Source organism: Chlamydotis macqueenii, chromosome 2 (genome assembly GCF_036417535.1).
Source record: "Chlamydotis macqueenii isolate bChlMac1 chromosome 2, bChlMac1.mat, whole genome shotgun sequence".
Lineage (NCBI taxonomy): Eukaryota > Metazoa > Chordata > Aves > Otidiformes > Otididae > Chlamydotis > Chlamydotis macqueenii.
In genome coordinates this window covers 145,240,085-145,261,448 of record NC_141557.1, presented here as the reverse complement: position 1 = coordinate 145,261,448, position 21,364 = coordinate 145,240,085, and the positions used below count along the sequence as shown (strand labels likewise).

Sequence of the window (21,364 nt, the reverse complement as noted above, 5' to 3'; positions counted from 1 at the left end):
TTATTTCCATAGAGGATACAAGATCCCATGCTTCAGCGTCTGATTTAAAGATGTGTGGATTAAATTAATTTACATTTTTGGGAACACTGAGATAAAGTCTCATTCATTATCTTCCAAAAAGTTTGATTTTTATATCGATAGAAACAAGATCTTTAACTACTTGAACTGAAGCGGTTGATTGCATACTGCAGTGTTACTAACCAAATGTTCCTCAGTCTCCTACATACATAGTATGGATAGGAGAATAGAATAGAGTATTTCTGTTTGAAGGGATCTGCAATGATGATCTATTCCAACTGCCTGACCAGCTCAGGTCTGACCAAAAGTTAAAGCATGTTGTTAAGGGCATTGTTCAAATGCCTCTTAAACACTGACAGGCTTGGGGCATTGACCACCTCTCTAGGAAGCCTGTTCCAGTGCTTACCACCCTTTCAGTAAAGAAATGCTTCCTAATGTCTAGTTTGAACTTCCCCTGGTGCACCTTTGAACCATTCCTACACGTACTATCACTGGATACCGGGGAGAAGAGAACAGCGCCTCCCTCTCCACTTCCCCTCCTCAGGAAGCCGTAGAGAGCAATGAGGTCGCCCCTCAGCCCCCTTTTCTCCAAACTAGACAATCCCAGAGTCCTTAGCTGCTCCTCACAGGACATTCCTTCCAGCTCTTTCATTAGCTTTATTGGCCTGAGTGGCTTTATTCATATTGTCTGCTGTTGAAACCTTGGGCGATGGAAATATTTCTGAGAAAGCCACATGAGATTGCCTTATGCTTTTGTGGCCAGCTCAACAAGAGAAAGAAACCTCTGAACTTTATTGGTTATATCTTGTAAGAAAAATTAAATCAGTAATACTGCCAGTCTAGAACTGAAGTCCATTGCTTAAAGAGAGCACTAACACAAACTTTTATTATATTTTTAATACTGGTTATTTTCATACACAAATTCTATTTTACAGTGTGTTTTTTATAACTTACGACAAATGTTCATGCAATGAAACTTTTTCCATAAAAGTGGATTTTACAAATGATGAGGAAGATGGGCATTTTTCATTATGAATGAAGCATTACCACTAGCTATTTCATTGCTTCTCAAGTTTTCACAGCAGCTCAAAAAGTATTTGGAAAACTTGTTTGTACAGAGGCTGTGAGTGGTTTTGTGAGTTGCTAGCTGTGATCAACAAAGACATTGTAAGAAAAAAGGACAATGTTAGATGAATTTTAGGGTCTACGTGTTTAAAAAACTCATTGGAAAACAGAAGATAATTTTTTTTTTTAAAACTATGGTAGCGTGATTTAACTGGTAGGATTGCTTAGTATTTTTAGTGTAATGAGATTCTCGTATAATAATTTATCTTCTAGAAAAATATTACCGCTAAGATTTTGGGGTTTTTATTTTATAGGTGATCATAGACATGAAATCATTAAAAGGAGAGTTTTACAAGGAAAATCTGTCCCCCATTATGCAGCAATAGAGCCGAGTGGGGATGGTCTAATGATTGTTTCCTACAAACCATTCAAATTTATACAAGATGAGCGTGATGAATTAGAAGAAAATGACGATGCAAAAGCAACAAGTGAAAAGAAAGGTAAGACTTATCTGGCAGACTGTGATAGACAGCTCTCTTTTGTTTGAGAAAATAGCTTGTCAGTTTAGCATATGTTTTGGAACTCTGTCAAGAAATGTTTGTCTTAATATCTGTCTTCCAGATTTTGAGTGTTTTTTTTATGGGCAGGTTGGCTTTTTTGGTTGTTTCTTTTTTTTTTTCACTCTTCGAAGCTGTGTTGTGCATAAACCTATATGAGAAACTTTTTTGGATAGAAAACACTTAAAAAATTTTGTTGTCCTAAGGAAAAGGATATTTTGCAAACAGAGCTATGCTAAGTATTTGCTAGCAACTGAATTGTTAAGGTACCACTGTCTCTTCAACCAAATTATTAATCATTATGTTTCAGTGTATTTAAGGACATTTTGGCTATCAGTTTTGTAATGCTACAATAAACTTAGAGTAATAGTTAATGCCCATTGAATAACTCTAGCAGCATATTTTAGTATAGGCATGAATATAAATTGCTCTCCAGACGTGGGACACAAATGAAATTGATTGCTAAAAAAATGTTTCTCCATTTTATAATCAGAATATACTTATATGTAAATTGTTCAGAGTAAAAGTTGATTTCCATTCTTCCACAAACTTCTATTCCGTATCTGCCAGCATTGCATGCTGTGGAATCCAGGACAGCATTTGTAATCTGGTTTTTATTTTTCTGCATGTTTCCAATTGTAGACCCTCTCTATTACTGGCAGCAGACTGAAGATGATGTAACAATAACAGTTCATATTCCTCAAGACATCACTAAGGATGACATAAAAGTATGCTTTGCCCCTGATAACATATGTGTTACCTTGAAAGACCAACCTCCCTTGATGGAAGGAAAACTCTATGCATCTGTGGACCATGAAAGCAGCACATGGATAATTAGAGAGAACAAAAGGTGTTGTATATGGGTTTTAGTTTTTCTATTGATAGGAATGAATTTCAAAGTGTATACTGTATCTCTGACTTCAGGCCCCTCTGGAAATGGACTCACTTAATGCCACACCCTGCATCCCTTCTTACAGAATCTGTCTCCTCTGCTGAAAGTAGTTCACAGACTTTTGCAGTGCTGTCTCATAATACTGTTTAGCTAATTATGAAAATAATCCCCTCCTGTTACATTTACTTGCTTATAAGCTATGCGACCAGCTATTTTCTACAACAATGTAGAACAGTCTTTGCAAAATAATAAATTCTTTTATTTCAGAAAAAAAAGGAATTATGTACAAGTGTCTGCTGGCAGCTATTCCTGTATCAGACCAGGAAATTAAGAGTTCTTTGTAATGTTGGAGACACATTGATGCTCATAATGTTAACGTCCTCACACTATTTTCACATGCTTTGCCTGTATTTATTGGCAGTCAGAGTTAATGTCCTGTTCTAATGTTGTCAGTTGCCTTTCTAAAGAGTATTTGTTGATATGAGCTACTGAAGATTAACCCATGCCTGTTTTTTTTAATTCTCTTTGAGAATAATCTTGTCCATGCACTGCTAGTTGATCACAGTGGAAAAGTGAATAGGTAAACCGTTACTTTATTTTCATAAAGACAGTGTATCATATAGTTATGATACTATCCTAACTGTATACATATGAGGAGACTTTATTGCGGCCTTTCAGTACTTAAAGGGGGCCTATAAGAAAGATGGGGACAAACTTTTTAGCAGGGCCTGTGGTGATAGGACGAGGGTTAATGCTTTTAAACTGAAAGAGGGTAGATTCAGATTACACATAAGGAAGACAATTTTTTACACTAAGGCTTGTAGAACACAGGAACAGGTTGCCCAGAGAGGTGGTGGATGCCCCGTCCCTGGAAACATTCAAGGCCAGGCTGGACAGGGCTCTTAGCAACTTGATCTAGTCGAAGATGTCTCTGCCCCTTGCAGAGAGATTGGACTAGATGACCTTTGAAGATCTCTTCCAACCCTAACTATTCTATGATTCTATGAAACTTCAGTGATAAATTCAGTAAGTAAATTCAGTAATATTTTGAAGTACTAATTAAAAACTTTATTTTTTCCAAATAGCTAGGAAAAAAACCCCAGGAATCAAAATATTAACCATACATTTGTAGTCAGAGTAAACTTAATAAGTTCAACTTTTTTTTTCACTAAATTTTAGGATTGATTAGCCTGAATTTACCCTGTTGTTTGTGTCAATAATTTCTCTTCTACTTTGACTTTCCACAGAAAGTGGAAGGTTTTTTTAATAATAAAGTAATACAAGTTCTTTAGGTTTGACTTATTAATGTCTTATTATATTTATATCCATGGTACATTATGTACATGATATAAATTAATCTGTGTGAATTTAACATGCTGTAGACCTCAAATAGAGATGTTCCTGGTTTTATTTGAGAAGTAAATTTTAGTTGTCTCTTTCTGAAATCAAAATGTGAAAGAATGGAGAGGGAAAAAAAAAAAAGAATTGAGAGCTCCCTAAACCATAGGCAAATTTAGTTTTTGGTTTTTTTTATTTCAAAACCTGCTAGTTCTACTATTTTAATTCTATGGTAGAAAATTGCAACCTGTTGTTTCTGTGTAGAATAGAGGTATTCCTTTCAAATAACACAAAATTTCATTTTTCTCACTGGGAGAGTTTTGCAATACTTTGTGATAAAGAACATACATTTAGCCAAATATAAACTTGCCTATGTGACTAAGCATATTTGTCTTTTATCCAAATCAAAACCAAATCCAAAACATAGCATCATACCAGGTGCTATTGTTGTCCCAAATCTGGGTCCATAACCTGATGTGCAAAGAGCCAGTCCACACACAGAGCGGAGGTATTTCCTTTTACTGTATACAGGTATGGGTGCCTGTGTGCCTGTCCCAAGACAGCACACACCAAATATCCAAATCACCTTTTATTTATACACCAAACATTAACATATTCAACTTTCTAATACATACGCATTGTTATTTTATTAAATGATTAGTCAGTGTCTCTTTGCCTTGCATATAAATGAGTATGCATGCTCAATCCTGTTATTCCACCTACTTCTTTTTGAGTTGGTGGTACGATTTGAGTAGAGGGTCCATGAGTCAATGGTCATGGTAACCCCTGCCAGAATTACCTTTCCCCTAGTTTCTTCCGTAGTTTGGCAAACCTAAGCAGTTCTTTACAGGGTACTAATGAAGCTACCATTTTATCATTTTATACTTCTTGCTTTTAGACAGGTCAGATAAAGGCACTTTGTTTAAAACCTTAGTTCCCCAGCTTCTGTAACTGTAGTAGATTTAACTTTAACTTTCAGTATTTCGTCATCACTATGAATAAAATTAACTGTATCTCAGCCAAAGCCAGTACATGAGTGCCACAAAAATACATACATCTGTTTACTAGATTTAAGGATGAAGAATTTATTCGATTAAGAAAAACTCTACCTTAAAGTTCCTAATGTATTAATGGCAACAATATACGTCCTGGATATGGGACAGGGGTGGGGGGAATGCATTAGTGGTGTCCATTTCCAAGGCATTTTGAAATATCTTTTGTTGTTCTCTGCTTAGGTTGTTATTTTCTAGTACCAATCATTAATATCCAGAATATTTCAATCTGTCGTACCTTTGTTTTATAATCAGTGTTCCCTTGGGGTTTTTTTTTTCACCTTTTGCTGTAGATTTATTAGTGTTTTTACAGTTTAGTTATTCTGAATGCAATATGTTGTAATGAAGGTAATCATACAATAGGAAAATTGCACATTATTTTTTACCAGGTACAGTCTTAGAGCAGGACAGGTGGTTTTATTAATCCACTTTACTTTTCAGTATGTAATACCTGGTTTATGAGAGTGTATGCACTTCAGTTTTCTGTCTCAGACTCCTGGTTCAATAAGTTATTTCTGCATGTGTGAAGCCTACTGATCTGAAAAAAACCCTGTAACTTCTTATGCAGTTTGGATCTGTCCTTGGGTCTCCATTAGGCATTTTTCATCTGCAGAGTTTCCAATTCCATTTCTTCTGAGAGGTTTTGAGATGTGCAGACTTTAATCCTCTGCAGAAGCAGCATGTAGTAAAAGGGGAAAACACAGATTTGTTTCAACAGCACAGTAATGTACCCAACTACAATGTTATGGAAAATATGGCCATCTAAAGAGGAATTTTGAGAGATTCAGTGAAAAATAGACTTTATCTTAACCATAGCTTTCTGACACCATGAATTCTGAGTTACAAGCAGAAAAAAAGGGGGGAGAAAAGTCATTACGGTTTCAAATTACAACTTGTAAATACATACATTTTCACTACCATTCCCCAAGTGTGGAAACTGGGGAGCAGAGTGTCATACGTTAGAGACATTGTATCTTATGACAGTTTTGCATATTGCTTTGTATATAATACATATGGCAGTAGTTATTCTTACCATTATAATAGTTTAAAATACAAACTGAAAAAAGGTATGGTAGAGATAATACTGACTTCTGGGTGCTTGGACAAGTTTGATGTCAATATTTTTCATTAATGCATTGTTTGAACTTCTATGTGAAGTATACAAGTGTATATACCTTATGAGATGTGGTTATAATAAGAAAACTAGCATCTGCAAGACATTCCTAGTTAATTTTTTTTTTTCAATTTCTTTTCGTAGTCATATGGTTTAGTTTTAGGTAGTCCTGCAAGGACAGGGAGTTGGACTCTATGATCTTTATGAATCCCTTCCAACTTGAGATATTCTGTGATTGTAATTTGATTAACTATAAAAGATAGTTATTCTCCAAAATAATTAGAGGGACTAATATTTGTATATAGATAATACTATAGACTAAAATGTGATTTTCAGTTGTTGATTATTAGATATCAGTGAAAAATAACTCAGCTGAATAACTATTTTTTTTTCATTACTCAAATGAGTAATATTGCATGAATCTCAGGCTTCTATTTTAATGGGAAATAGTAGTTACACATTTCAATGTAGTAAGTTGCACTTGGTTCTTAATGTTGGTACTGCACTACCACTTTAAATCTGTTGATTAAAAGTCTAAAACTTATTCTAAATATCTCCTGTAAAAGTATGCTATTTCTAATACCAATATAATTGCTTCAGAAACTGATTCAGAGTTCACCGAACAGTTGTTGCTATGATGCAGTAATTAGTAAGTTAGAAGGTTTTCCTGTTCTGTCAGGTAAAAGACTGTCATTGTAGACTCTATAAATGTATCAAAAAAAAGATAATATAATAAAACTAACTCTCATTTTATTGTTATATCCATGTGTTGGTCTAACAATTGGTAATTAAATTAGGTTGGTAATTAAAAGAAATTGGTGTGTTGGTGCATTGGTCTCTTGTTTTCTATTTAGGTAGTTAGTTATTCCTAATGGTTATACCAGGTTCTCTTAAGTTTTTTTGGGTTTTTTTTACAGGTTACAGAAATCATATCTCTTCTGAGATATGATTTTACATACACAATGTAGATAATTAACTATTGTCATATTTCTGAGGTAGTACTTTTGACAATATTTTTGCCCTAGATGTTATTTAAAGCTAGTACATGCTTAAGTAGCCCTATTAAATACTGCTTAGGTTTCAAATAAACCTCTGTAGTAAAATTTTGTCACTCTTTGAGTAGATTTCTTTACAGGTGATCTCCTACAGTATTTAAAAAATAAGACAACTTCAGGGGAAACTGCATTTACACTGAAAACTCTGAGGACACTTACATGAATACATTCTCTTTGTTCTTAGGCTTTTAGAAATCACGTCCTTGGTCTGTTTTTCTTTAGAATATTTTCCATTAGAATATTTTATTTTATAAATTGGGTGCTAATGGTTTCTGTTATGTGATTTTCATTATTAATTCAGTTTGGAGAGGAGAAGTGCACAAATTTACATTTAGAGCTTTTTTGACTAATTAAGAAATGGATGCAGTGTTTTCATGTACTACTCTGTGTCTTCTATTTGCATTTTAGTTTGGAAATTTCTCTAATTAAGAAAAGTGAAGGACCCCGGTGGCCAGAGCTAATAGTTGGTGACACAAGAGGTGAATTTATCATGGACTCTTCCCAATGCTCTGAAATAGCTGAAAGCCTGATGCATCTTACCTCTGAAGTAATGGTAAGGAGTTGAAAACAAAAATTCTTGAACATTTGCATGTTATCTTAATTGACATAGCAGTTCATTTACTATTTAGAATTCTAAGTCTACATTAATTTTTAACTGAAACTGTTAACAAACTAATGGCACTAGAGTTGTCAATATGCTTTGCACAGTAATATCATCTTCATGGAGGGCTTAATTTAGCTTATATGGTAGTGACCGTGCACCAAAACAGAAGTTTGATTTAACACTGAGAATAACTTTTCTTCCCACCACTTAACAGTGTGGCAGTTTGTTTTAAAGCCATTGATGTAAGTAATTTTGAAGGATGTCTGTTTCTTGTTTATCAATAGGTTAGCAACACTTTTATACTGTCTTTCTAAGGATGCTGTATTTGACTTATAGACTGACAGTACATGACATTTTTAAAAGGAAAATTTAGGAAAGCATAAGTGTGACTCATGAACTTTCTGGCACTACTGTTATACAGGGAGTCTACTAAAAACAAAATGAAATGTAATTGTTAACTACTATTTGCTTGATACTTCCCCTTTTGGCTTAATTAGAAAATTCCACCTCATCTAAAACTTGTGAAGTGTGACTCCCTAGGGGTCTTGATACATTAGTTTTGGATTACTGCTTTTTTAAATAAGACTGAAAAGTGTTATTAAAATAAATTCTGTTTAGTGCTCTAAATTGATTTCTCTCATCTCTCCCTCACTATTTGTGGGCTAGATATTTTAGTACATCTTTTGACCATAGATTTATTGGGAACTTCAAATTTCTTTTCTTTTGTAACTCATACTGAGCTTGAAACAACTTTTCAGCTTGTCTGCAATAATGATCATGTAAAAAAAAAATCTTTCCTTAGGTAACTGTTCATTTAAATAAATGTTACATATTTTATTATACTGCAGCTTTAGCTACATATGTATAATAAAGGCGTGGATTCTTTTTGGTCATCTCAGTTGCTTATGGTAATGATGTTTACCTGGAAGGTTTTTTTAAAAGCCACCCAGTGAAACAGTGAAATAGAGGCCATCAAGAATGCTTGATAGAGGAAAGATGAACTCTAAAGTCTAGCCTCTAAAAAGACAGATATCCTGTTTTTAAGTCTTGTGTGTTAGCCTGCAGTATATGACACTTAATTTTCCTGGTTTCTCTCATTTAGGGATGTTTCTTTCTTATCTCTTCATGTTTGTTTTCTTTGAACTTAAATTGTCTTAGCAGTTAAAAAAAAATTGTGCTGATCTCCTCAGGATTTTATACTTTTACTACTTACAGAAGGGAATTTATTGTCCATATTTTAGTGGCTTATGTACCCTTCCTTAAACTGAAATGGATTTTGTTGTACATGCCACTCATGCTATCGTCCACAACAGAAATGGTTCTATTAATTTTAAGTATGGATATAATAACTTCTTCTTTAAGTATGTAAGGGTATGCAAATGATTCTTCCTGTTGTATTGAACTTTTTTTTTGTTATGAAAAGGGATTTTTATACATATATATATATATATTTAGTAGCTCAGTTTTTCAGTGTAGTTCATTGTCTTTTTATTTCAGAATCCAAACCCTGAAAAGGAAAACCCACCTTGTAATGCTCAAGAATTAGAAGAATGTGATGCTTTTCTTGAAGATGGCGCAAGCTTGTGCAGATTTGATGGTGATACCTTGAAAGTCACTCATGTAGTAAGTGCTGCAAATTATTACAGAAATATTTTAAAATAATTTTATGATATGCAAATTGAATTCTATTATCAGGACAAATGTCTGTGCAAACTTTTGAAACCGCATAAATTTCTTCCATAATGTAAAATCACAGTAGCAACAGAAATTATCAACCAATATGTGTTCTTCAATGTCATTTTAATGTAAAAACAAGGCTCCTTTTATTCAAATTTAATATATATATATACTTTCACAAGTGAGCCATTTGAAAAAGCAAAGTTATGTGAGAAAAATAATAAGAAATGGGTCTTTTTTATTGGCATAAAATTCTTCTATGTTCCTTAGCTTGCATTTTTCTCAGTAACTTTTCAGATAGCCTGGTAGAAAGCTGACCCTTTTTGCTAAGGAGCTGGAGCATAGATCACTTTATGATATTTGTTTGTCAGTCACACTGGAAATAACAGATTGTAAGCAAAATGCTTCAACAAGAGGCTTGATCTGGGTTGTTAGTAACTAAGTAAGTTGGGTTGCAAGTAACCTTGACTTGGGTTGTAAGTAAGGTTGGGTTGTAAGTAACCTTGACTAACAGTAAGTTAGACAAGTAATCTGATTCATTGACTAAAGCAAGAAACAAATAATGAAAGCGTCACAGGTTAAGCTGTCGTCTTGGGGTTTTGGGGGGTTTGTTTGTTTGTTTTTTTCAAGATGTCTGTACTAAGCTTGTAATAAACATTGATATTGCACCTCATCACTACTTTGTGTTATGCAAAGTACACGTAGGATAACTTGTTCTGTACAGAAAATGTTCATGGTTACAAGATAAGATTTTGAATCAGTTCATGATTTCCCATTCCCTCAGAAAAGATCTAGAAGAAGTCTTAAGTCTGTATCTTACAGATCTTGGTTTGTTCTTCTTAAAAAAAATGTATATATATTTTCCTTTGGCAGTACAGATACATATGTGTATGTCTCTGTGTGTGTGTATATATATATATGCACATACGTGCATATGTGCTGCCAAAGAAAAAAAGACTAATTTTAAAGGCTAGCATGCTCTGCCAAGAAAGTAAGCTGTTTTGTGGGTACAGTGTGATAGGTAACACTTGTCAGAAGATGAAATCTGTAGTGGGTAGGAGGACATTTTTTAGCAACTCATTTCAAATGGATTTTAGCTGTTTTGCCCTTAATGGTGAAATTGATAAGTAATCTCCTTGTCTTTGTCTCAGGCCATGAGTTTTTTCGTCTTATTCTCTCTCTCTGTCCTGTTGAGGAGAGGCAGTAAGAGAGCGGCTGGGTGGGTGTCTGCAGCCAGCCAGAGTCAAACCCGCCACAGTAACTCAGTCCATATCCAGTTTAAAAAGCAGGAGCTGTTTGGCCTGTAAGCACAGCCAAAGCTCACGATTAGTCATAGACTATGCTACCTCATATTCAACAAAGCAGACAGGGATTATGAGAGGAAAGAGCTTAAAAATGAGAAGAGATGAAATCTACAGAGTTCTGGGGAAGAGAAACTTAGGGACATGTCATTCCAGTCTGTAGGGAGGCAAGCTTCATTTCCTTCTAATGCTCTGGGAAGAACTTGCTTTTCTTTTCTGGGAGATGGGGGAATGAAGGAGAAGTAGTAACAATGACTTTTGAGAGGGTTAGCTGTCCAGCAGCAAAACAAAAGTCACATTGATGAAAAACAGCTGAGGACGCTGAGCCTTCTCACAGGTTCTTCTGGTGAAATCATACTGTGACTGACTGTCTGTGACCCTGTGGAGTATCATCACACCAGTGTGTTGGATGCACAATCCCCACGATTCACTTCTTCCCAGGTGTGAGAAGCAGGTGCCACTGTGAGCAGGCAGTAGGGGCCCATAGAGTGAGTCTTGAGCCGAATGTGTTAGAAGTCTCAACTTGTTCCTTTTCTCAAATTATTTCTCATTCATTCTGCCTGTTTTTCCTGTGCTCCTTAGAGGTCTGTTCCATTCACTTCTGTGTGTGTCATCTGCTTAATCTTTGCTGACTTCTTACCTTTCTCAGATGTTAAAAAGTTTGAGGGATTAGGACTTCATACTTTCTGTTTTACTCAGCACATCGCACCAATACTTGCCTCCTGTTTTCTGCTTTGTTCTCCTTAAGGCACCTTATTAGTGGAGCTCTTGATGTTATCTTTATTAGTGTTTCTTTGCCTCTGAGTTGTTTAGAAAATTAGTAACCCTCATTTTACGATTGCATCTGGCCCTAATGAAGACAGAGGATTACTTCACCTCTTTTGTAGTTTTAATACAACTGAAAGATTTGTATGTCTGTTGAATGGCGTAGTGATAGAAGGCTGTTTTGAAGTTGAGCCATTAGACTTGAACTTAATCAGCTGAAATAACTGTATTAGCTCTGCCATGGACTGTGTAACCTCAAGTAAACAAATTTCTGTGTCTCAATAGCTGTTGTTTCTGTCCACTGGAGCTTATGCTAAGATTAGTTTATGGTCTTCAAGATAGAGTCTCCCATCCTGAGACATTTGTCTAATGATAGCATAAAAGGCTTGCAGTTCATAGTTATTGCCACAATACACATAAAAAAGAGAGTGCTGAGACAACCTTTTGAGAATGATTAGTCAAGAAATGTCAGCATCTGACATGCCCATTGAGGAGTAATATATCATACTATATATTAGGGTCTAATCCTACATGTTACTGTTGCAGACATAGCTTCTGGATATAAAAAATAGTTCAAATGTATTTGTTCATCTGGTAACATGAACAATGTACATCAGCTCTGAGTACAAACAGGAATTCCTGAGCCTTCTTTCTTGGTAGACCTTAAGGTAACAGGTTTTTCTTTCCTCTTTGAGCATTTGCTAGTCATAGTGCTACATTAAAAGTATTGCTGTTGTCCTGATTCTGGCTAGGGTAGAGTTAATGTTCGCTGTAACTGGGAGAGGAGCTCTGTGACACAACTGGGATACTTTATCCAAATTAGCCAAAGGGCTATTCAATATCATGTGATGTCATGCGCAGTATATAAAGTGGGGAGGGTACTGAGGGGCAGGTTTTTGCTACTCAAGAGTCAGAATCCACCCTGAGCTATTGTCCTGTAAATCACGTGCTTAGTATACTCTGATATTGGTTTTGTTTTTCCTCTCTGTTTTCTCTTCCTTTGCTGTTCTGTTGAACTCTTCTTGTCCCAACCCACGAGTTTTGTCTTTCTTTTTCTCCTGATTCTCCTCCCTATCCCTCCGGGGTAGGCGATGCAGAGGGTGAGCAAGCGACTGTGTGGTGTTTTAGCTGTTGAGTGGGGCTAAACCATGACAACTATTAAATTCCCTTAACCTTTACACTGAAAACTCAAAATATAGGTTGTTTTATTGTTCATACTTACTATTGTTTATTCAGATAGCAGAATACGCCTGTCTTGTCTTTCTTATGTAATTGGTCATTCCTGGTGAATAGAAGTGGTTATTGAATGTTTTTGGTGATCTAGATGTATTTGATGAAGAGTGTGCTAATCTGAAATTTAGTAATTATTTGATTGTGAGTAAATAAAAAATTGTTAACATTTCATAATTTTAGTATTCTAACTAATTCTTGTTCCTTACCAACTTTGGCTTGCGCTTACCAACTTCTACTGCAGAGAGGCAGTATTTCCTTCCCTGTTGGCACTGCAGAAAACCACACATGATTACTTAGAGAGAATCTTTCCCTTACATCAGAAGTTGTAGGTTAGGATCCTCTATCCTACAAAATGATTTCTGCACAGAACACGTTTCCATCTGCTTGTGTAGTGGACGTAATGTTTCCCTAAATACTATCTCAAGAAACTTCATTGCATCTGCTTGAAATGTATTAGCTACCTGTAGGGTATCGAGGGACTTCCCACTGATCAGTGCGATGCAGCATTGTGTATTCAAACATTTTGTCAGCTAACAAACATGAAGCTGTTGATCATTTAACTTTGGCAGTATGTATGACAGAATCTGCTGTTTATGCTTTGAATCAATATTTTGTATTTCCTTGTTTTGTTTTCAGATTAATCTTGGAAGCAACCAGTATCTTTTCTCAGTTATTGTGGATCCCAGAGAAATGCCATGTTTCTGCCTGAGGCATGATGTTGATGCTCTTCTTTGGCAGCCCCACTCTGACCAACCAGAGAACATGTGGGAACACATTGCGACTTTCAATGCTTTAGGTAGGAAATTAACTTCTGTGTCACACTCTTCTGAGACTTTTCTACCTGAATACTCTTAGTATGGTTTCTGTTGATATTTCAAGTAATCAAATTTGAATTTAAAGGAATTATAGTATAGAATTATAGTTGATAGCAGCATGCTAGCTTAATTTTAGAAATATTAGAGCTTAAGAAATAAAATATTTATGCCTTGGGAGGAAAATAAGCCTTTTCAGACCATATACAGGATGGGAGCACAGTACTGCACAGTGAAAAGGGGTGTTCTTGGATAAGTGAACTCGAGTTAAAGACTTAAAAGTGCAATCAGCACCTTAACATTCACACAGAAATCATCAAGGTAACAGCTGCAGTTCATTAGTGACATGCCTAAGTGTATATATAGTTATGGTAAGATGTTTTAATGAGCGACCTTTAGATTTTTTCTATCTTACTGTCCCAGGCGACAAGTCTGAAAAATTGAACATGATTGTTCACGGTTTCTTCTGTTATAAGAGCTAGGAGAGTCAAATCATGCTGGTACGTAGAAAGTTCAAAAGAAACTAAAAGAAAACTTCCCATATGCGCATTTAAGCTATGGAACCCTCTGCTGCAAAACTTCATGTACATGGAAAGTTTTCCTGAATTTGGAAAATTAAAAAAAAAAAAAATTGTGATAGGAAAAACCAGTCAGGAGCGTAACTGTGCCAGCCCTGGCTCAAGAAGCCCCTGACTGTTCTAAAATTACAGGCTGCCAGAAAAGTAGAAAATGCAATTATGAAGAATCATTAGTTATTGCTGCATTCCTGCAATCAGGACTAAGAATTTGGTTTTTTCCTGCTTTTGGAAGCAGAATCCTAAAGCTCAGAAGCAGAAACTACTTAGAAAAATATGGATGCAAGAGTAAGAATTGCCATATCAGATCAAATAGGATGGTCCACATAGCACAGTAGTGTATCTATCCAGTAAGAAACAGATAAAGCAGTTTTAATTAAAATTAATCTGGTCCAGAATTTACTTCTACTGTGACAAGTACACTAATGCCATGAGTGTGGCAGTTTATTCCCTCCCTCCCTCCCCCAAATAGCTTTGTTTGAGTACACCATTCTCAATCTGAGCCCAAAACGGAAGGGAAGATATTAGCTGTTTTATAGAGCTCATGTAGGTTACCAAAACACATGACTGGTTTTGTTCTGAGTTTTTGCAATTTATTTAGTTTTGTAATATGAATGAATTTTTAATAGCCTGTTATTTTAAGATCAAATTAAGCAGTAAGCATCTTAACCAATCCTCTAACAAAAGAGATTAATTTCACAATTTGTTCTCTGTTTACTTATTGCAAATTTAATTATGCTGGGGAAAAAGCGGATGATAAGCATTAACATGTGTTTTCAAATTATTATTAGTTTCAAGTTTCTACACTGACTTTGTAGTACTGTTTTAAGAATGTGTTTCTATTGTTTTTAAAATAACAGGCAGGAAATTATTATATCTTTGAGGTTTTTGTACCTCAGGTGATAAAAACCAACATTGTTCCTTTACTTCTTTCTCCTTATTGTACTATCATTTTACAGTATTATATTGAAGTTTACACTTCTGTACGAAGCTAGTTCACCTTTTGTGTGCCAGAGGTGATGTAAGTCATCAGCTTGTTTATCTACAACCAAATGTAGAAGTACTTTGCAAGAGCTAGTAGTAAAAATTAGTATTTTGTAGATTAAAAGGCTAGTTTTCCAAAACCTACAGTATTCATTATATTGACCAAAGCAATGTTAGTAGCCCTATTTCCTTCTTCCTCTGCTTGAACTTTTGGAATTAGTTTTTAGCAAGCTGTACAAAGATGAGGACTGAAAAATTAATATTTTTCAATTCAAGTCTTGGACTGAAACCTAAGGAAGAAAGAAACCAAAGGGAAACTGAAGGGAGCGAGTTTTTTGTTTTATATATCTGTCCTAACAAATTTCTGTTGAAAAAAAGCAATTGGTCTTGAATAGACCTTTGGCTGCTAATGTCTAATGATTTGCTGCTGGTTGAAGGAGCAGTTGCTTGACCTTGCCCATTCTTGCCACAGTTTACTGAAGAAGCCCTGTATCTTTCACTGACTGCTCACTGGTCTTGCTTTATAAATTCCCTGCTTCTAAGAGGGTTGTATCTATAAACCAGAAAAATAGAGGACAATGGCATTTTAAATTTTTTTTTTTCTTTTTTAAAAAAAAAAGAGCCTACAGTTTTATTTCTGGGAAATCCTATTTAAATGCAAGCCCCCTGTCTCAAAAGCTGCTTTTACCTGCAAGCCTATAATTAAGTCCTGCTTTTATTATTAGTGCCAGTCTTTGAATTAAATTAATGAACTTACACTTAGAAAAATTTTCTGGCTATCCTGGTATTTCCCAGTACAGCAATCATGTCAATTGATAGTCTAGCTGTATATTTACTAATTGTTTTGTGGTGAAAACTGTCAAGCTGGAGTTGAACAGAGATCGTGTTTTGAGGACAGTAGCAAGCATTTCTAAATTTAGAAGTCTTAGGGTTAACATTTAAAAAAAAACCAAAACCCAAACCAGCCAAAACACCCTAAAGGCATGAAAAATGCACCCTTAAAGTGTGATGGTACTGTGGTGGCTTAGCCCTGCTGGACACTTAAGCACGGGACAGCTGCTGGCTCTCTTCCCGTTCACTCTTCCTGCCTCCAGTGGGACAAGGCAGTGAACAGGAAAAGCAAAAGCAAGAAAGCTCATGGGTTGAGCACTTTCGTCAGTTTGGGACAGCTGTTCTGGTTGTGTCCCCTCTCAACTTCTTGTGCATCCCCAACGTACTTGGGGGCTGGCAGAGTTGGAGAAATAGAAAGCCATGACAATGTGCAAGCACTGCTCAGTATTAGCTAAAAAATCATGTGGTATCAACACTGTTTAGTCACAAATTCTAAACACAGCACGTGATGGTCCACTGTGAAGAAAATTAACCCTGTCCCAGCCAGGCTCTAGTACAAGGACTTTGACCTCTGTCCTATGATAATAAGGAAGGAAGGAGGGAGAGCCAAAAAAAGTGAACTCTAGCATGCTGGCTGTTCTCAGAGGTGCTGTCTTTCAGGGATGATCATTGCCATGCATTGTTCAATGGAAGTGAAGCAAATAACCGTTTGGAAAGATGGTAGATCACTTTGCAAAGATTGTGTCTTTACAAAAGTGTGAAAGGAAATCAGTCTGAAATAAGTCTGTTTACTAATTGAGTTGTGTAATGGAAGAGGATAAGGTAGATCTTTCCTTCTCAGTGAATATTAACAAAGATTACAGTGTGTTGAAAAGTAAATTGTGGGTTTTTTTCAGTCAGTTCTAAACAGAAGACAAGTTTTAAGTGTCTGTTCAAGATTAAGCAGACTTAGAAATCTTAAATTGTAAATGTAAGAGAACAGGGTTATTCTCTTACAGGGTTATCCTGCTGAGAAAATGCAAGGCCTTGTGAGGCAGAGAGGGGCTAGATGTGAGAACAGTATCTAGCTATACATACGTGCACATCAAAAATGCCGGTTAGGAAGATGTACAGAAGAATTTTATATTGGTATTAAATTGGTTAATACATACCTCCAGAAACTGTTGGCTTATTTAATAACAACATAAATCTCTCTCTTTTTTTTTGTTGCTAATTGCATATTATTTTTTAAGCTAAAGTTGATTTTCTTTTAGTCAGTCAGAGTTCTGTTGAAACCAGTATATTAATTCTCCCTTATATGTATTTTTGGGCTATGCAGGTTATGTCCAAGCATCAAAGCAAGATAAGAAGTTCATGGCTTGTGCTCCAGATTACTCCTATGCTGCTCTTTGCGAGTGCTTGCGACGAGTTTTCATCTATCGTCAGCCGACTCCTCTGTCCACAGTTCTGTACAACAGGAAGGAGGGAAGACAAGTAGGACAGGTTGCTAAGCAGCTAGTAGCAACCCTGGAAGCCAATGATCCTATCTTAGGCTTTCAAGCTACAAGTGAGAGATTATTTGTTCTCACAACAAAAACCTTGTTTTTAATAAAGGTCAACTCTGGAAATTAATTATTCAGTATATTCTGCTGTAGTTTGTGTTAACAATTTGTTAAAGAACTGGACAGGTAAATGATCTGAGAAGTTCAGTACGATTTACCGGAGTTTAAAAAAAGATATTTTAAAAGGGAATCAAAGTTTTTCGTTAGAATTCATCTGTAAGATAGCGAGACAGTTTTTCAACTTTGGTGTCACTGAAGTAAGATTTTTCAGAGCTACGGGAAAATGTCTTCTGTGCTAACAGCTTTCTCAAAGCTATTGTCAGAGGCTGCTATTACATAGGTGAATAGATTTATGCATTGTTTTTTCCATATGACTGTTTGCCATAATTCCGAGTTTTGAGAATTCACTTCTGTTTTTAAATGCCACTGTTTACCTCTGAAAGCAGTCAGATAAAGAAAATAAAGCCTTGAGTTACAAGCGCGTGATGTGCAAAGTTATGAAGTATCATAAAGGAGAAAAAAAACCAAATTCAAATACTGTAGGCCAAAAAAAGATTTAATATTTCAATATTCAGTAGTATGGAGTGAAATGTGAATGGAATGAATGGAATATTACATTTCTTATACAGGTAATTAATTCAAGTGGAATAATTTCATTGTATATGCAGGTTTTAGGTTATTGATATGGAACTTACTCATGCTTGCAGTGAAATCTGCATTTTAAGAGATGCTAGAATAACTTTTAGTAGCTTTTTCTTGAAGCAAAGTAAGAGTGAACACATAGGTGGTGATTACATATTGAATGGTATTAGTCAAGGTCCAGTTAGACTCTCAGTTCTGTCATTGTCACTTGACCTTGTCAAGTGCCTAATTTACAATTATAAACTGGCTAACAAAAATCACCTATTGTAACAATATTGACCTATTGTAACTTGAGATTAGAAACTCAGAAGTGCTGCTTCTGCCTCAGATATCGCTGTAAATGCTGTTATTAGTTACCCATTCTGTCCATGATGCACAAGTCCAAATATGGTATACACAACGTAGGAGTACACAGGGCATAAGGATGCTTCTATTTAACAAACAGACGTTGTTAATTTTGTTGAAAAGTTGTATCTGAAGATTTTTATTTCTTAGTTTAAATTGACATTGTCAGTACAGTTAAACCGAAAAAGGGTCAGTTGTGATAGTTCCCCCTGGTTGTTTTTTTTCATAGTTTGCTTACAAGTTCATAGCAAAGAATGCCTAATCAATATATTGTGTATTGGCAGGAAAGCGGTGATCTGTGGCACCAAAGTTCTGAGACAGACACAAATACAAGCGGCCTAATAGTTTGCTTCTCTTCCAATATTATTTCAAACATCTTTTAGAATCTGTTGAGAGGAAAAGAAGTGTTCCTTTTTTATGGACTGACAGTTTCTTAGTTGTGATTGTTTTGACTATGCTGTAAATTCTCCAGACTTATATTGATGAAATTATTAAATAATATACTGGGAATTTAAGAGGGAGACAAGCAGTTATGGCTTGCAAAAAACCCTCCAAATTCAGTAGCTTTTCAAGGAACCTGATTCTCCTCCTCCTTGCAGCAGTATTATATTGTATATCCAATACTGAAAAGTTTTTCCTTACTCTTACCTGGGTAAGTTAGACTTGATTTGCAAGCCTTCCCTTCTCATTCTGTTTTCTTTTAAAGCTGTCTTGAAAATGCTTTTTAAAAAGGCTCAGTGAATGTTTTACTGTTCCATGACTGGTTTGCACCTAAATTTTCATTCTTGGGCAATAATGTCAAACCAACTTGTAGAAATCATGCAGAAGTCCTTCAGGAAAAAAAAAAAAAAAAAAAAAAAAGATGTAGTTGATTCCTTTGCAGCAAAGTAAGTGCTTTGAGATTTATATGAATATTACTTAGTAACCTGGGGTGCAAACACAGAGTTAGGAACATGCTGTCATGTTTGGGGAATGGAGGAATGAAGAGGAAGTGAAGGATTCCTAGGCAACGTGCTTTTGTCACCTCAGGTTTATTGCAGGAAGCTTCAGTACAGATGAGAATTTCAGCTGTCCTTTGTCAGATTCACCTTACTGTGGGTTAGATATCTGGAAACATACTTCTGCTGTCTCCTGCAACAGAGGAACCAAAGTCAAGTAAAATGGTTACCTCTTCAGATGTTGTATGTAATGACTGAAACTCGTGTTCTGCCCAGATGTGTGTCTGTTTCAAGGGAGTTCTTGTTTGCGCCTAAGAACAACCAAACACGGGGAAGAGGTTCCTCCCTTTTTTCAAAGTTACTCGCCTGTTTGCAATCATGGTGTTCTCAGAAAGGATATCTCAGATAGTCTCTCTTTCGTTTTGCTTTCTAGGAGAGTTAAGGACATTGCATTATTTAAAAGATTTGTTGCCTTGAGGAACCTTGCACGCTGTTGCACAGCAAGCTACTATAATTAAGTGGCTGCAAGCCACAGGGAGCTGCTTACTATTGACATTTCCATTTTTGTGTTCACTTAATTTTAAGGCTTATTTGTTTAGTGTATTAATGTAGGCTTATACAAAGCATGGAATGTGGGTATTTAAAGGAGATGGTTTTCTGAGAACTGTACTTCAATTTTTCTAGGATTTTGTTTCTTGAAATCTTACATTTTAAGACACAATACTTCCTGAGAGGTCCCAATCACAATCTGTTTACAGAATTTCTGAGAAAATGTTTGTCTATTACAGGCTTGCATTATTTATTTCTAATATTCTTTTTCAGTGTTTTGCTTGGCTGCATATTTGGAATGTATCATGTATTCTTCTGCAACTTTAAATAAATCGAAAAAAAATGTTAAATTTATTAATAAAGGGGTTTTAAAATTATTTTAAAGGATTTCTGTTCACTTCAAATGTGCATCCTTCCTATGCAATTGAAACAAAATCGAAAAATAGAAAGAAGAAATTGCTTAAAATAAGACTTGTAATGTTAAGAAGTTTTTTGTTAAGGCGAAGTTCTGATGGATGTCTGCACTGTCAGGTCATGTCTGTTGCCAAGATGTGCACTATTGCACTCCTTGTTCATTTCTGTGAAAACCCTATGCAGGTTTTTTTTCATAACTGCCAACATAGAAATTTATGGAGGTAGTTTCTCGAGGGAGTTGATATGTTTTCATTGCGTTAAAGTACAGGTTGCATCCCCTAATCCTGTGTCTTTGTTGTGTACAAGGCCCAGATGATCTGGACAAACTCTTCTAGATGGAAGAAGGAGAGAGATCTGTACATCTTTCCTCTACCTCAACTCAGGGGTGTTTTTTTTTCAGGACAGTGATAAAGAGGAAGGATTTTGTCTGTACATATGTCCTGAGTCAAAAAGTGCTTCTTCGTTAGTGAAACAGTAGACCCTGTGAGAGTAACAGATGAGATTGAAGCTTATATTTTATTTCAGTTTGCTGTGCTTTGTTTCAATAATGGACATTATTACCACTATAACTTTTGAATTTCCTTGCCTTCTGTCAATTTGTATTTCTGCTCTCGTTATGCAGATTAGATGAACTTGAAGCCTGCAGTCAGTCAATCACACATTAACATGTAATAACAATTTTTACTTGAATTACTGCTGTCTGATTCTGCCACATAAAGTACTTCAAATAGGTTTGATTTTTTTTTTCTTTGAGTTAATATCCCAAACTTACATGTCACTGCTTGCTTATGAATTAAATTGCTAGAATCACAGAGGCAATTGTCAACTTCTGATTCTCATTTCAAGATTTTCTTCATTCTGTGGGAGATTAAAATGTGCATGGTCACCCCTCTGATAGTGGAATCAGTGGACTTTTCATGTGTTATTCCATCTTGTTGCCGGATAGATTCAGATATACATAGTTGAACTGAAGTAAGAACTTGCTCCTCCTGTCCTGAAAGGAATGTGGTCTTGTATACCCAAATACGAGCTGCTTCAGATACTAACAACTGCACTTAGACT

At 35.6% G+C, this 21,364-nt stretch overlaps 1 protein-coding gene across 3 annotated transcripts in view; it reads left to right on the top strand.

Moving 5' to 3' along the window:
• The window catches only part of NUDCD1 (NudC domain containing 1), a 43,392-nt gene extending 24,462 nt beyond the window's left edge, over positions 1-18,930 (top strand). For all 3 annotated transcript variants that reach the window (XM_086741168.1, XM_086741166.1, XM_086741167.1), the window contains 6 exons: positions 1,398-1,583; positions 2,283-2,490; positions 7,500-7,644; positions 9,193-9,318; positions 13,308-13,467; positions 17,192-18,930. In XM_086741168.1, the coding sequence (XP_086597294.1) occupies positions 1,398-1,583; positions 2,283-2,490; positions 7,500-7,644; positions 9,193-9,318; positions 13,308-13,467; positions 17,192-17,484 (1,118 nt within the window). In that variant the 3' untranslated portion in view covers positions 17,485-18,930. The remainder of the gene's footprint in view (positions 1-1,397; positions 1,584-2,282; positions 2,491-7,499; positions 7,645-9,192; positions 9,319-13,307; positions 13,468-17,191) is intronic.
• Positions 18,931-21,364: the final 2,434 nt, after the last annotated feature.